The 15837-nt window shown below is 53.0% G+C and overlaps 2 protein-coding genes and 1 pseudogene across 4 annotated transcripts; 1 reads left to right on the top strand and 2 right to left on the bottom strand.

Annotated features, from left to right (window-relative positions):
• Positions 1 to 751: 751 nt before the first annotated feature.
• Positions 752 to 874, bottom strand: LOC136634839 (5S ribosomal RNA; annotated as a pseudogene).
• A 995-nt stretch (positions 875 to 1869) lies between these two features.
• USP30 (ubiquitin specific peptidase 30) lies at positions 1870 to 10509 on the top strand. The gene is made up of 13 exons (XM_066609919.1): positions 1870 to 2000; positions 2501 to 2610; positions 3548 to 3730; positions 4364 to 4467; positions 4834 to 4932; positions 5556 to 5598; positions 6257 to 6351; positions 6611 to 6670; positions 6779 to 6865; positions 7673 to 7753; positions 8645 to 8849; positions 9037 to 9148; positions 9610 to 10509. Exons 1-13 carry the CDS (start codon positions 1930 to 1932, stop codon positions 9872 to 9874), a joined length of 1515 nt encoding a protein of 504 aa, XP_066466016.1. The 5' UTR covers positions 1870 to 1929; the 3' UTR covers positions 9875 to 10509.
• Positions 10510 to 11431: 922 nt separating this feature from the next.
• On the bottom strand, positions 11432 to 15464 carry ALKBH2 (alkB homolog 2, alpha-ketoglutarate dependent dioxygenase). 3 transcript variants are annotated; one of them, XM_066609921.1, is made up of 4 exons: positions 15416 to 15464; positions 14430 to 14770; positions 13911 to 14106; positions 11432 to 12664 (listed from the first exon to the last, which is right to left on the bottom strand). In XM_066609921.1, the coding sequence occupies exons 2-4, from the start codon at positions 14719 to 14721 to the stop codon at positions 12364 to 12366; spliced, it is 789 nt and encodes a 262-aa protein (XP_066466018.1). In that variant the 5' UTR covers positions 14722 to 14770; positions 15416 to 15464; the 3' UTR covers positions 11432 to 12363. The 3 variants fall into 3 exon arrangements, with proteins under 3 accessions (XP_066466018.1, XP_066466017.1, XP_066466019.1); XM_066609920.1 differs by lacking the exon at positions 15416 to 15464 and adding an exon at positions 14885 to 15132; XM_066609922.1 differs by lacking the exon at positions 15416 to 15464 and adding an exon at positions 14885 to 15132 and having other exon boundaries at positions 13911 to 14103.
• Between the last annotated feature and the right edge of the window lie 373 nt (positions 15465 to 15837).

The following is a 15837-nucleotide window of genomic DNA, read 5'->3' as shown; positions in this document are numbered from 1 at the left end:
ATGTGCATGTGGTCCACATGCGTAGAGTAAGAGTATAGAGTATGTGTAGAGTATAGAGTAAGCCCTACTGACATGTCGTTCACATGTGGTCCATTCACTCCCATGCACTTTGGAAGCGCACATTTGGGTGACTGTCCATTCTGCCCTAGAGATATAAAGTCTATAGCACAGCCAAGATTCTGCAACCTGAGGCCCCGCCAAAAATATGCTTCCAATTGGGCCCCCCACCTGCTAAGCCCGGCCCTGGACCTCAGGCACTTGTGGAAAGGAAGAGAATGTGCTGGGAAGGAGCTGGTCCAGAGAGGAGGTGCTGTCCCTGAAAACTGAAGTCTTCCTTCTGGTCCGCCCCTCGCTCCCTGTTCCTTTTTTGGGTGGAGACATTTGCAAGGGTGATGCCAAAGTCAGGCAATCACAACACGGCTTTTCAATGCCTTGTTAGGGTGCTCAAGCTGGAGGCACAAAATGGAAATTTTGTGCTGACAAGGGGGGGAAAAAGGTTGAAAATGACAGCTCAATGCAGTGGCATCACTGGGGATGGTGGAACCCCATCACTTTATGGACGTGGTTGGCAACCTTCAGTCTGGAAAGACTATGGTAGAAGCCTACAGCACCCGGTATTCCCAGGCGGTCTCCCATCCAAGTACTAACCAGGCCTGACCCTGCTTAGCTTCCAAGATCAGACGAAATCAGGAGATAGTGTTCAGTATAGGGAGATGGCTGGCAACTTTCAGTCTGGAAAGAGTATGGTCTAAGCCTACAGCACCCGGTATTCCCAGGCGGTCTCCCATCCAAGTACTAACCAGGCCTGACCCTGCTTAGCTTCCGAGATCAGACGAGATCGCGAAATAGTGTTCAGTATAGGGAGATGGTTGGCAAGCTTCAGTCTGGAAAGACTATGGTAGAAGCCTACAGCACCCGGTATTCCCAGGCAGTCTCCCATCCAAATACTAACCAGGCCTGACCCTGCTTAGCTTCCGAGATCAGACAAGATCAGGCATGTGCAGGGTAACAGTTGCTGCTCTGTGCAGTACTTTATGGATGTACAATTGATTGATTGATCGATTGGAATACTGTCTTTCTCTGTTTTTACACAGCATTCAAGGTGGTTTACACAGGTTTTCAGTGGGGGTTTTACAGTACTGTTCACTAGATGTTGTGTGTGTGTTTCTTGTTTTCTTTATTTGTTTAGCTATTTGTTTGTTTACTTGCTTGTTTGTTCATTTGTTTGTTCACCGACAGCCCAATCCTACCCACACTTTCCTGGGAGTAAGTCCCATTGACTCTAATGGGACTTACTCCTGAGTAGACAGGTACGGGGTTGGGCTATGAGTCACTTGTTTGTTTACTTGTTTATGTGTTCATTTATTTATTTGCTTGTTTGATTATTTGTGTATTAATTTATTTATCTGTTTGCTTGTTTGTTTATCTGCTTGTTTGTCTGGAGACAGAGCAGGGCAGGCCCCCCAGGCAGCCCCAGTGGCAGCCATCTTGGTGCCCCCCAGCCAGCCAGGCAGCCCCCCAGGCAGCCCCAATGGCAGCCATCTTGGTGCCACCCACACCCTCTGAGTCAGAGTCCTGGTCTGAGCCCTGATGCTGCAGAGCAGGGCCGAGTCACCTGCTTCTCAGCACCTGATTGGTTGTCTGCTGGGCAGTCCTCGCTCCTCATTGGCTCCCTGAGCAATCAGTCTCTTTGGAGTGTTCTGAGCGAGGAAAAGCCCGCCCCCTGCTGTTGCTGGACCCCTACGCGGGGAGGGGAGGGGGCGGAGCGAGCGGGCTCCTTAGCAACCAGCGAGGGAGCCCGTTGCCAAGGCGTCCGTCCTGCTAAGGCGTCCGGGCGCGCCACTTCCGGTCCGTTCCTGTTTGTCTTACCCCATCAGCTGTCGGCTTCCAGGGGCTTAGCGCCGTCGAGGAGCGGGCGGGCTTTGTGGGATGCTCCTGGGGGCGGAGGAGTGGGACGAGGCGGCGCTCAGGCGGCTCCTGCGGGCCGGAGGGGCGGCTCGGTGAGCCTGGAGAGGGGGACGGAGCTGGGAGCGCAGTGGAGCCTCCCTGGGCAGGAGCAGTCTACCCTTGAGTGCCAGAGGGTGGACGCGGGCCACAGGGGAGGGGCATCCCCACCTGGGGGGCTTTCTGGATAGCTGTGGGGGGAGGTGGGTGGGCCTGGGACTGGCCCCAGTGCCCAAGACTGCAGAGGTAGGATTGATTTTCACCTGAGAGTGCAGTAGAGCCTCCCTGGGCTGGAGCAGTCTACCCTTGAATGCCAGAGGGTGGAGCAGGCCACAGGAGAGGGGTGCCCCCCACCTGGAGGCTTTCTGGAGGCCTCTGGCTGTGTGTGGGGGGGAGGTGGGTGGGCCTGGGACTGGCCCCAGCACCCAAGACTCAGAGGTAACTGCCCCTGAATGTGGAGGCTTCGTTTCTGGCTGCTTGATAGACCAACTCCCCCCCCCCAAGTTTTTGAAGGCCCCCTAATCTAATGAAGATGGATTCTTTTCGTTATCCTTAGATCTAAAGTAATGAAGAACTGGGGTGTCATTGGTGGAATTGCGGCTGCTCTTGCTGCAAGTGTCTATGTCCTGTGGGGTCCCATCACAGAGAGGAAAAAACGCAGAAAAGGTGAGAGAGACCGGGTGGGTTTTGTAGGGCAGGGGCTTGGCACTTTTGTCTCCTCATCCAAATAGAACAGTTTTTCCAACTTGCTGTGGGCTACAGCTCAGCCTTTGGCAAGCTGCTCATCCATCTTGTCCTGCCAAGAGGTGAAGAAGACTATAGTGCTTTGCTGATTTCCTAAGTCTACAATCCTTGATGCACTTAACTGGGAGCAAGTCTCATTAAAGTCAGTGGGCTTATTTCTTTGAGTCGATATGCCTAGAATTGCACTGTTAATTTCTCAACAGGTGCAGAATTTTAGTAAGATCCTTCCTACCTGGCAGTACAATTCAGATGAACAGCTCAACAAGTGATGACATTCATAAGTTTGTGTTCACCCCAAGCCTGTGGTGGACCTCTGAGCCTTCCTGGCAATTGCCCTTGCCCTCCCACACTTGGAGAGCCTGTGTTCTAAGGCAGTTTACAAGTGCTGAGACCTACCTGCAACTTGGCGTTCACCTGCAAGAGCCTAGCAGGCAAGAAGCGTTGGCAAATGAGTGGCCTTTTCCCACCCTCTGACACCCAGTCACTGGGTGCTGCTACTGCATTCTGCCCTTTCTTTCCTTCCAGAGCATTTGGAAGGAAAGGAGAGGCAGGGAGTGGCATGGCCACAGCATGTCCTTAGTTCTGAGAAGCAGATGGAGCTAAATTGGAACCAGAACAGCCACAGGTGGATGCTTCGGAAAATGAGTGGACCTGCTCTTGGGTGCATTGGCTGAGGCCAGCAGCTCTGGGGGGATTTACTTCCTCTAGGTCCCCTTCCTACAGTTACTGTCCAAACTATGCAGGCCTGGGCTTAAAATTGGTGTTGGCAGCACTGACACAACCCTCCTGAGTCTGGGTCTTGACCCACTTGTTGAATACTTCTGCTCTAGAATAGTTCACAATCTCTTTTTTTCCCCAGGGCTGGTGCCAGGCCTTCTCAACCTGGGGAACACGTGCTTCATGAACTCTCTGCTTCAAGGACTGTCTGCTTGTCCATCTTTGATCAAGTGGTTGGAAGGGTTCACAGTTCAGTACAAGGCTGCCCAGAGCGAGACTCCTGGGCGCCAGTGCCTATCCTTGACGTTGCTTCACCTCCTGAAAGGTAACACTCTCTTTGTAGCGTGTTTGCATCTGGGTTACCCTGACCATAAAATGGAACAACTTTTACTCCTTAATTCTTGACTCCTGCTACATCTTGCCTCTCACTTGATAAACTTGCATATTCGATCGAATCCCACAGAACTTGACAGGCCTGATGTTTCCTACCACAGAAGATGAAGGAACAGCTTTTGTGTGGGTCTCTGCTGGCAGAGGATTGCTTTATTCTCCCTCTAGGAGCTGCTGTAATGCTGTTTGCTGCTTCCCTGCATATGAGAGTTTCCCATGAACCCTGATATGCCATGGTGGCTCCCGGTGGCAGTGCACAGTACTAGAACAAACTCCAGAGCCAGCCTGCGGAGAATCCTATATTAAAATCCAGAAAGGATATTTATAAAAACTAGAAATTGTAGTCTTCTGCAGGCAGATCTTGGTAGATGACAGAACTGATCATCGTGTAAACTCCCCCACAATCTTTCCTAGCAAAGTTTTGCACTTCTGAGGCTAGCCTACCCAGGAACACAAGGGGAAAGACGCTGCACTAGGAGGGCCTGAGGTTTGGATTCAGAGGTGGAAGTGTTTCTGTTTTGTTCTGTGACCTGGATTCGCTTCCTGGCTCTGCTTTTGATGCCCTCAGCATTATCCTGCCAGGAGGTGGTGGATGACGAACTTCTGGACGCCAGCTGCCTGTTGGAGGTCTTAAGGACGTATCGGTGGCAGATCTCCTCTTTTGAAGAGCAGGTAGTTGTCAGAGGAATGTGGCCTGCAGTGGGAGGCCTTTTTAGGCAGGTGTGAATGGATTTTTCAATGCAGTATGAATCCAGCCTTGCCACTGAAGGTCCTTTTAAGGACCAAACTTGGGATTGTATGGGAAGCAGGGGCTTTAGGCTGTCCCTCTCCTGTTTTGGCTACCAGGAGCCCACAGGGAAAGAGGGAGGGGTGTCTGTGTGAGTATTTAAGGGAAGAGAAATGCTTAAGATTTCCAAAGCAGTGAAAAAGCACCTGGAAGGTGTCTATTCCTCCCCCCCCCCCGTCCATTCCTTCCCCTCTGCTTTTCCAGTTAGGTCAACCTGGTTTCCTCAGCTGTCTGCTGCTTTCTTTTGGTAGGATGCTCATGAGCTGTTCCACGTCCTCACCTCCTCGCTGGAAGATGAACGAGATCGTCAGCCTCGGGTTATGCCTCTGTTTGATGTGCATTCGCTAGAGGTGAATACTACAGAAACTCTGTAGGTTCAACAGAAGGGTCGTCCTCTGCAAACGCTTGGTCCTTCCTCACAGGCCCTTCTGACCAAACACAGGACTTTCCACTTCTGCTTTTTACAGTCCAGTGCTAGCCAAATTGAGCATGTGCCACAAGGGCCCGGAGGTGCTGCAGGAAGTCCCCTTATCGATCACTTGTGAAAGTGAGCCAGGCTGTGTGTTGTTGGGTGATGCCCGAAAAAGAGGTCGCAGCCTTGGCGGGATGTGCAGCAGTGAGAAGGGCCTGGATGGCAACACGGTGGCTCTCATGCTCATGCTGGATTGCTGTAAATCAGGTGGCCAGGATCTCACTGGCTCCCCACGTTCTGCACCACATCAGGCTAGAGGAGAGAAGGCGGATGGGTTGCCCCTTTCAGTGTTCCCCCCGGGCAGAAACCCCATCCTGCATACAGCAAACTGAAATGTCAGGTTGGCCTTCTCCTTGACATTGAAGTTTGTGTGTTGAGAGGTTTCCCCTCGTCCCATGGAGAATGTTCAGATAAGCAGTGCTCAGCTCTCCAAGCATGTGCACATGAACAAAAGACCCTGTGGCTTGTAACAAACTTCTGCTTTTGTATCCATTTCTGTAGCAGCCGGAAATACCCCAAAAGCAAATCCACTGCAGGACAAGAGGTAACCCTGCTCTTCTTCCCTGGTGAAACACAAAGTGTCTTGGTAGCAGACATTATTTTCCCCCTTTTCCCCGTGCCTGGGTTCCGGAGTCCACAGGGGGTGGGGACGAGAGGGGCCTGGAGAGCTCTGGGCTGCCCCCTTGTGATCTGGGAGCCTCCAGAGCACCAGAGGCTGCCTTCTGCAGGGTCTAGCAGCTGCTTCGTGTGTCCCAGAGTTGTCTGCGCTGACTGGCAGGGTCTGTTCAGGGACTCGAGAAGAGAGAGAGAGAGAGAGAGAGAGAGAGAGGCCTTTCCCAGCTCTGCCACCTGTGGAGGGACTGTCGCTCAGTGGCTACACCCATGCCTGGCAGGGAGAAGGTCCCTAGTCAATTCTCTCACAGCAGAGGAATGGTGTGTCCTGGAGTGACAGAGTCCTGTGATCTGATGTCCTCTCCCTGCCCCCACAGAAAAGGCCACCACCCTCTAGCTTCCATTAATGATGGCACACAAAGCAGGAACCTCCCCTCCCCCGCCACCCATGATCTTAGGGGATAGGTTAGAATATACAGAAGCATATAGTGCCTCAGATACTGGGAACTTTGGGGCATGCTGGTGGGGGGGGGTACCGTACCTTTCAAAACATGAAGAGGTCAACTGGAACATCATATCATGGTCCTTAGGGTCCCCTCATCCTCTGTCAAGTCACTGGAAGCTGCAGCACCCTTTTCATGGGAGGTTGACCAGCAACATTGTGTGCAAGAACTGCAAACATCAGGTAGATGCACAAACGGGATGGCTCCCTGGTTGGAACCCTGGTCTACTCCGCACCCAGGGAGTTATCAGGATGGAGGGGGCTCAGGCCCAGGTGGGGTGGAGCGGTCACTCTGCTTGTGTTGGAGTGCACAAGGAGATGTATTTTTCCCCCTTTGTGGGGGGAAGTGAATTTAGGAGAAGTTGCACGGTGCCCATGAAGACTGTGGGAAGGAGAACGTGGGGCTAGAACCCTTTGAGATCAGGGCTTGTTTTTCTTTCAGAGCCCCCTCCGCTATGATACATTTGACAGCCTCTCTCTGAGCATTCCTGCCACTGTGTGGGTAAGTGGTTGCTGTCTGAGCTTGGCTGGATCTTGCAAGATGGATGGGCCAAGTTTTTTGTATTTAGGGATGCATTTAGTTACTTTGGATTGCCTCCCTTGTACCTAGGGCCACCCCCTGACCCTGGACCACTGCCTCCATCACTTCATCTCCTCTGAATCGGTCAAGGACGTCGTCTGTGACAATTGCACGCAAGTATGGCCTTCTCTGGATGTTGGCAACCCTCCCACTTGGGGTGTGCACTCAATGACCTTTTCCCCAGGGGCTCAGAAATGTCACTGGCTTGAGGCTGTTTTTATTACCCAGAGCAGTACCGATCGTCTTTAGTGTTGCAAAGCATTCTGGGCCAGACTCTCCATCTCTGGAGGGCGCTGCCAGCTCAGGTTAGAAGGCAAAACGGAAAGCTGCTCCCTTCCCTGCCCCAGCCTATCTTGGCCCTTTCTTCCCTCTTGTCCTATCCTCTGGCCTGCCTGATGATGGCTGTATCTTTCTTAGTAGTTTGGCTACATCTTCGACATGTTCATGCAGAAGCTCTAAGTGGAGCCTCCGTCTCCTGAGATGCCCACAAGTGACTGCAGCAGCTACTGATGCTGCCAGTCCACCAGGAGCCCCTCTCCAGCCTGCCTCTCAATCCTTCCGCCCACCCAGTGGCACCTGGCCTCTCTTTGCAGCCTCAGGAAGGGTAAAGCCAGGCACTGCCAGAGGGAGGCAGCACTGAGCAAGAGCTGGAAGGGGTCTCTGTGGCTGGCAAAACCAAGAACTGCTACCATCTCCCAGAGGTTCCCTGTTATGTGGAGGCTTTGCTAGAGCTGCAGTGTGTCTCTGTTGCGCTTTGGGAGGCTCGCCATGATCTCGGCCGAGAACCAGCCTTCTCCCAAAGGAATGATTTCTCTCTGATTCTATCTTTGAGGTCTGTGGTGTTGTGCAGGGTGCTGCCTTCTGGGCTGCTGCGCCTGAATAAGCAGGAGTGACTGTGTGTTCTGGGCTTTTCCCCCTCCCCAGATTCAGGCAGACAGAGCAGTGAGTGGGCACATCACGGAGAACCGGAGAACAACGTTTGTGAAGCAGCTGAAGCTGGGGAAGGTGAGCCCCTCTTGACACCGGGTGCCCACGGTCTCCTTTGGGGCAGCTTTGGAGGCTGTGAGACAGAAGGGCCGTGGGTGGCTGGGGTGGAACATGGCTGCCTCACGAGTGTAGCCAATGTTCGCTTGGGTCCTGTTCATCATCAGCAAGGTCTCGGACCCAGACGCCTTGCCGGTGGTGCTGGGTGGGATTAGTTGATCACTCACTACGTGTGTGTATAAATGCTTCCTCTTACAGGAGCACAAGTGATAGTGCAGGGGGTGAAGAAGAAGCCTGCAGATTGCCGCCTCCTTCCTCTTCTGAAAAATGGGAGAAATTGTCAGGTTCACCGTGAATTATGGAGATAGAAAAAACTTGACAGCCAGTTTGGCATGCTGGACCTGGGTTCAAATCCCCCTTCCTTTGTGGAATTTTGCAGGCAGGCCCTCATACAAGTTGCTTGCTCTCAGTCTAGCCTAGCTTGCAGGTTCACTGTGGATGGTATCGGATGGCCTCATGTATGCTGCCTTGAGTGGAATACTGTACTGCTGCTCAGGCAATGAATTATTCCTACATATGTACACACGCAAAAAGAAATGCATCCCTGCACTAAGAAAGTCAGCATCTCAGCTGTGGGAAGGGGGAAAAGTAGTTGGTTGGAACATGGTTGTTTACTATGTGTGTGTGTGGGGGGGGGGTTATTTTCACACAGGGCAGCATTCAGACAGGAGGCTTTCCAGCTGCAGTCTGATACAGCTGAAAAAAACAGGCTGACTTGCCCATCCACTGTGTGAGCCACAGGCCGTGAGCAGGCACATGTTGAGGTTCCAAGACAGTGGCTGCTGCATGGGAGACCCCCCCCCCCCGTTTTCCCACTGTGGCCCCGTCTTGATGTGATGTCTTGCTCCGCAGCTTCCTCAGTGTCTCTGCATCCACCTGCAAAGGCTGAGCTGGTCCAATCAAGGCGTGCCTCTGAAACGGAACGAACACGTCCAGTTCGGAGAGTTCCTCGTCATGGATCTCTACAAGCATCGTTTCCCCGCCCAGAAGTCAAGTCCCAGAGGGGACCTGGAGCCATCGCCCAGCTCGAAGGAGGGGACTAGACCAAAGTCACCAGGTATTGGGGGGAGAAATGACGGGGGGGGGGGGGTTGTTGTTGCCTAAACACAAATGGTGCAATTTCAGCTACAAAGCAGGGAATAAATGAGGCCCAAAAGTGTAGCCCTAAGAAAGGTATACTGTTGCACTGTGGGTGCGCCTCTCTCTGGCACACCCGGAAGCCTAGCATATGTTTTCTTTTGCAGACACAGCACTGCAGGACAGCAACAAATCTGCCTTGATGAATGGCTCCTGCTCCCACTCCCAATGGCTGTCCTCCCCAATCGCCTTCCCGTACGTGGCTGTTCCGGACTGTGGGTAAGTCGGCCGTCAAACATTGGCCAGAGCCAGACACCTGTTCCATTGCCTGGTCACTGTCAGGGTGCAATTCAGACCTATTTGGGTTCAGCACAGGCTGCAACGCAGAGTGCTACAACCCCTGGTGTGTGGTGCAAACTGCAGAAAGAGGCAGCATGGTGTAGTGGTCAGTGTCAGGCAAGGGGCAGGAGGAATCTGGTGAATCTTGGTGACCACATTGAGCCAGTTACATCCTCTCAGCCTAGTCTACTTACAGTCTCCTCCTCCTCCACACTTCCTCTTCAAACCAGGAAGCAGCAAAGGCAGCTGCCGGCTAGCTGCCAAGGTAGGAAGGGGTAGCATTTGGTGCACTGCTGCAGGGGCAGGGAGCTCTTGCACTGGCCCTGACTAGAATCCTCTCTCTGTCGCCTGCAGTCTGTTCTGCCATCTCCTTTTCCTTTTCTGTATTCTTTCCTCATCAGTTCCCCCGCATATCTGTACCGCCTGATGGCTGTCGTGGTCCACCACGGGGACATGCATTCAGGACACTTCGTGACGTACCGCCGGTTTCCCCCGTCTTCCAAAAACCTGCTGGCTGCCAGCAACCAGTGGCTGTGGATCTCCGACGACGTGGTACGCAAAACGACTTTGCAGGAAGTCCTTTCGTCCAGCGCCTACCTGCTCTTTTACGAGCGCATCCACTCCAGACGGCAGCACCAGAGCCAGGAGTTCCGGCCCGAGGAGTAATACAAGCAGACAGGAAGTGACACACCATCTGTTGTGTTGGGCTGACAACTCCCTTGCAAGTCCCTGGAGAGTGGCCAGATCCTGCAAGGAGTTGGCCCCTTGGACCAAAACACTGCTACCTGGTCGACCCACATCATCCGCTCCCACTTGGAGAAGTGTTTCTCTTCTGTCTGTAAAATCCTCAGTTGAAGCGGAGTCCGCTGTGGGCTGCTCTTCCTAGTTTTACCTCTTTCCTGTGTTGTGATGGATCTTCTTAGCACCAACCTTTAAAAGGTTCAACCAGGTGAAGCAGTTGCCACAACTGTTTAATATATCAGAGGTGAAGAACCTGCAATGAAGTGCCTTGATCAGAATTTGAATCCACTTAATGCCTGCCATGTTGAGATCGGCCCTGCTTACTGTGTGTTCGCTTGCTTAAAATTTCCAGGGAGAGTGTGTGTAGGGGGGGTGTCACCCATGTTCTGCATGTGGCTGCACGTGTCACGTTGGTGTGCGCAAATGGAAGCCACACAGCGACTGGTTGGTCTCTTCCCACCCTCTGCGTCAAAACTGGCACGATGAACTGAGAAATTCTGCCACAAGTTTGAGTCTAGCTCAGTAAAAAATAAACTTTCTTATGGCTTTACCACCAAAAAGCCCCTATGTGTCTTTCCAGCCTGAAGCCTTTTTGGATGTGTTCAAGCTGCTTCTGCCCACTGCAGCCTTCCTCTTTGTTTTCAGTTTATCCAGTTGGGGGGTAAGGCTTTTTGTATCACAGGGAATCCCATCAGCACAAGGATGTCGGATTGCCACTTGAGCTCACCACCAAGTGACAAGACACTTGAGCAGCTAGAAGTGCTTGACTTCTGTAAACTCAGGAGAAGAGACTGAGTCATGTAGCCTGCAAAGAGGGACTCTTTCCCTGAGTGCGACCCCACTTCTACTCCTCGCCCTGCCATAGCCCCATCTGGATTGGTCCTCACTCTTTGTCTCAGGCCTGCCCTTCTCAAGGAGTAGCATGTGCCAGAGGAGCAGCTGTCCTTGGCCAGTGTGGAAAGAGCACCTCCATCACTTGATGGTGCTGGAGTTCACTAATTAAAGAGTCTCATCTGCTGTTGTACTATCTTTGCCAAGGCCTGTAGCCAAGAGGGTCTGTTCTCTTATTCTGTGCCTGCCTTGTGTTGTAACAAGAAATACACCAGCCCAGTAGAAAGTGTAAACTGGCAATGTGTGGTAGCAAGCAGTAGGCACTCCTCCCCCTGCCAGAGTCTGGCTTTTTCTACTCCAGTGGGGCTGTTCTTATGTACTCCCTTTCTGCTGACTGCATAGCAGCCTTGGCTGGAAGGTGTGCAAACCTTCACCCACTCAAGGACCCTTTGTCATTTTTCCATCTGTCATATGACCAGGTAGCAACTGCACCCTCTTTCAGTGCTCCCAAGACATTCCAAGCTTTCGGCTGTGGCAAGCAATGGTGTCTTGTCCCTCACGTGACTCTCCTGGTTCACAGAAGGGTTGCTAGAGCGACATATGTCCAAGGGGCAGAGCAGTCACAATTCCTGGGGGGGGTTGACATATTTTATTTAGAAAGCACAGATCAGCAGATACACAAAGCATGACACATGCTGGAGATGAACAATAGTTTGAGGGGCTGCAGCTTGCAGTGGGTGTCCTCCCACTTTTAGTCCTCTGGTAAACAGATTTGGCAGACTATGCCCAAATCCTGAAAGAGCTGATTGATGCGAGAGGCCAGTGGGGCACAGGAAACTTGGTTACTCCACAGGAAGTGAGAGCCCTCTCAAACCACTTTCAGTTTGTCAAAGCAGAGAGTATTTTCTGAATCCAGCCTTGGCCCAGACTGCTCTTACTTAGCAGGTGCTAATGGCTCCTGGTTAGAAGGGAGAAAATAACTTTGTTCTAGAGCAGGGAACTGACCCATCTCTGTATAGGCTGGAGGGGGAGAGGTGACTTTTAGCTGCCAGGCCAGAGTGGAAAAGGTAGGTTCCGGAACTAGAGGATTATTGCAGAAAGGGAGGCAGTACCAGGCTGATATGATTCATTAAGCTGAACTGGTCAAGGAAGGGGGATGGCTGGAACCTGGGCTGCCCCATAAAGGGTGTCGATTCTGTGGGGGGAAGCTTTTGAAATGCCTTCCCATAATTTGCTATGAGCATAATGGTGGAGAACTAGGTACAACCAAGCAAAATGAATCCTCCTTCCTTTTGTGCAGGTGCACCTCCAAGGAAGGCAGCTCTCCCCCCAATCCCAGCAGGCACAGGGTGTGTAGTTGACAAAACAAGCAGAGCCCCCTGAGGCTTGTAAGGAAGAGACATAGGCCTTGCTTTGCAGGAGCACCAGCAGAAGTGGCCCCCAGCATCACAGAACCAGGGTCCCACTTGTGTGCCTTTGGTGAACGCTACTGAGGAGACACTTTCAGACTCCATGCGGGCTGGAGGTCGGGCGATGTCTACCAGGCAAAGAGCCAGCCTAGTGTGTCTTCCTTTGCAGTCCCACTAGAGGACCATCACCTTCCGAAACGTCAAGTTGATTCTCGGGGCCAAGACCTTCTTGCGGCTGGGCACACTGTGGTACCAGTAACGGTTGGTGGGGTAGTTCATCATCAGGAGGCTGCCGTGCTCCAGCTGCAGCCTGATGGGGCTGAGGTGGCACGAGGCGCCCTTGCCCCGGGAAGCACCGTGCCGGAAGACAAAATCTCTGCAGGCTCCGAAGGAGGTCGACGCAATGGGGCTGCGAGGGACCAGCTCTCTCTCGTCATCTCTGTGCTCGCCCATGTGGTCGTGCCCATCTTTATACCTGCAGAAGCCCAGGGGAGATCTGTTACCAGTCTATTTTGACAGTAATATGGTACTTACAGCGAAGGAGCCTTGCATATCTGTGGGAGATAGATGCTTAAGCATTATGTAACTTTACAGGGCCAAATGGGCTCTGTACTTCAGCAAACCTATATGTAGGAATTTATGTCAAAATTTAATCAAGGCTCCAAGCAGGCTGCTCCAGTGCATGTCTCATGCCAATCATTAAAACTTACTTCTAAGTAACTGTGCTTTGGAATCTACTGCTAGATGACAGTACTAAGCACAAGTACTTGGGAGGAAGGCCCTGACAATCTGTCTTAACAGGCTGTTAACAGGCTCTCTGTTTTAACAGGTCACCTGTTTTAACAGGCTGCAATTCAACCCAGAGGTGGGATGCTTGAGCTGCTTAGTGGAGGGGAAGGGTGACCAGGCTCTCTACCATGTGAAGCTGGCTGCCTTGGTACAAAATGTAATAGCCACTATGCTGCTGATAATGAGGTCAGAAAGACCGTGGGGCTTTGGTGAGTGTGGGGTCAGAGAGAGCCCCTAGACATTTTAAGGAATTCCCACACTAGTTAGGGCTCTGTGGATGAAAGAAAGCATCATGAACTGGGCCCAGAGGACAGGCAGAAGCCCAAGTCATTGCCAGCATCTCCCCACTGACTAAAGGCAAGTTGCACTTCCAGAAAGCCATCAAGGGGTAGCATCTATCTATCTAATCTATAAATAGATAGATCAGGATCAGGTCATAGGCCCATCTAGTCCAGCTTCCTGTATCTCACAGTGGCCCACCAAATGCCCCAGGGAGCACACCAGATAACAAGAGACCTCATCCTGGTGCCCTCCCTTGCATCTGGCATTCTGACATAACCCATTTCTAAAATCAGGAGGTTGCACATACACATCATGGCTTGTACCCTGTAATGGATTTTTCCTCTAGAAACTTGTCCAGTCCCCTTTTAAAGGCGTCCAGGCTAGACACCATCACCACATCCTGTGGTAAGGAGTTCCACAGACCAACCACATGCTGAGTAAAGAAATATTTTCTTTTGTCTGTTCGACCAGAATTGGACACAATACTCCAAGTCCACAATACGATAGATAGATAGATAGATAGATAGGTAGATAGGTAGATAGGTAGATAGGTAGATATAAAACTTTGCAAATAACATTGACTCTTGGAGAGGCAAGCAGGCAGGCAAACTTACATACGCTTCACGTGGCCCCCAATCCCTCAATGTTACCTGTTAATCAGAACAAAATTGAAGGTGTGACCGGTGGCCAGCTGGATCCGGTCTCTGATGCGATCCAGCACGGGAATCCAAGGCTTGGGAGTAAAGGTGGTGCCCGAGTAAGTGTAGGTCAGCCCAGCGTCCCCGTAGGTCACTTGTTTCCTTGGAATGTTGTGCCACTTGCCAAAGATGTGGAGTTTGGCCCCTACTTTGAAGAGAAAAATGGAACAATTTCCACAACTGGGTGCAACTAATTCTATTGTTTTGTTAGGTCGTTTGAAGACTTAAATTCAATTTGAACACAGTGGTAGGGAGTTTCACAAGGCAGGAGCCGCAACAGAGAAGGCCCTCCCACATGTTGCTGCCCATTGTGCTTCCACAAGTGATGATATGTGTAAGACAACCTCTTCAGGTGATGGGCAGAGTCAGGCACAAGCATTGCACAGACTAGCACTGCAGAAGGACACTGAAGCCAAGCACTTTGGCCAGCTTTGTGGATGACAGTGGGGCAGACCCCAGATGCTGCCTCACCTTCGGAATACTCCACCTCTTTTTCTAACTCCTGGAAGATTCTATCCGCCTCCGATCGGCCAAACAGGATGATGTAGTCACAGCTCAGGCCCTCGGCCCGGATTTGCTTCCAAGGAGCACATTTTAAGCCGAGATCCTCTTGGTGAGATGCCTCCAGCCTGGGCCGCTTCTCTTCCCCGCTGCTGCCTTCCTCAGCACAGCTTGCTGTATCCTCTGCTTTTGGCTCAGGGGAGGCTCTCCCCTCCTGTCCTGCTGGAGACTTGCAAGTGCCTCGGACTAGGAATTTATCCATTGCCAGCTGCTCTGCACCCAAACTTTGGGGGAAAGAGACGGGAACAAACCTGTAATTACAGATGCCTGTTAGATAAGGAAAGACAGGACAAGGGCTGCTCTCCCAGTCTTGCCAGGTGGCCAAGTGCAACCAGCACCATGCTCTGGGGTCGTCTTGGCTGCACCTGAAGGATGTGCTTCTGTGGGCTGTGCCTCCCTCTTTCAGCACTCCAGGTCACCCAGGGAAGCTGATCCACAGGAGGGGCAGGAGAAAAGAGGCAGCAAGAGCAAGTGCTGGGGAAAGGGGGGGCCTGTTTAAAGGTGCCCGCAAAAAACTGGGTGACCACTTGCAGGGTGCCCAGGTCTGCCCTGCAGGAGCCAGCCTTGGCCGACAGTGGAGGCAGAGCCCCCCACTCATCACCCAGGGGCTGACAGGGGGAGGGGAGGAGGGGACAGCACCAGGCAGACCCTGCACTGCAGCCCCCGGACAGGGAGAGGACCTGGACTCCCAGAGGGCTGCCTGGCACTGGCCCCTCCTCCCCCCATCAGTCCCTGGGAGGGTGGGGGGCTCTGGGGGGGACCCAGGTCCTGCCCCTGCTGCAGAGCCTGCCTGGCGGTGGCCCCTCTGCCCCTTCCCTTCCCGGGCGCCTGGGGTCCCGGAGCTGGGCTGCTCTTGCCTGGGGGGAACCCCCCTCGGGGATCCAGGACACACCCACCCGCTCCTCCGGACGTCACCGCCCTGAACAGCGTCTTCGGAACTTCCCCTTCAGGTGGGCGGAGCCTGCGGTGTCAGGGGCGTGGCCTAAGGCTGCCCCTCCCACTCGCGCTCCTTCGCCCCGCCCACCGCTAGCTGCCTAAAAGCCCTGCATGCGCGAAACGACCCAGGCCACGCCTCTCTCCTCGATTGCGCATGCGCGTTCCGTTTGGCGCCAGTTTCTGAGCTCTGAGAGAACCGGCGCCGCTTCTCCTGTAAGGAGCCGCAGCAGCAGCAGCGCCGCCGCTTCTCCCCGCCCGAGCTGCAGCGCCGCGTCCCGGCCAGCGACGGAGCCGCCATGATCGGGCAGAAGACGCTGCTGTCGTTTTTCTCGGCGGCGCCCAGCGCGAAGCGGAGCCGCTCGCCCGAGTCGGGCGGGAACGC

The sequence above is a fragment of the Tiliqua scincoides genome, chromosome 14, assembly GCF_035046505.1.
Source record: "Tiliqua scincoides isolate rTilSci1 chromosome 14, rTilSci1.hap2, whole genome shotgun sequence".
Lineage (NCBI taxonomy): Eukaryota > Metazoa > Chordata > Lepidosauria > Squamata > Scincidae > Tiliqua > Tiliqua scincoides.
The sequence above is the reverse complement of the archived record's forward strand: the minus strand, read 5'-3'. Positions and strand labels throughout refer to the sequence as shown.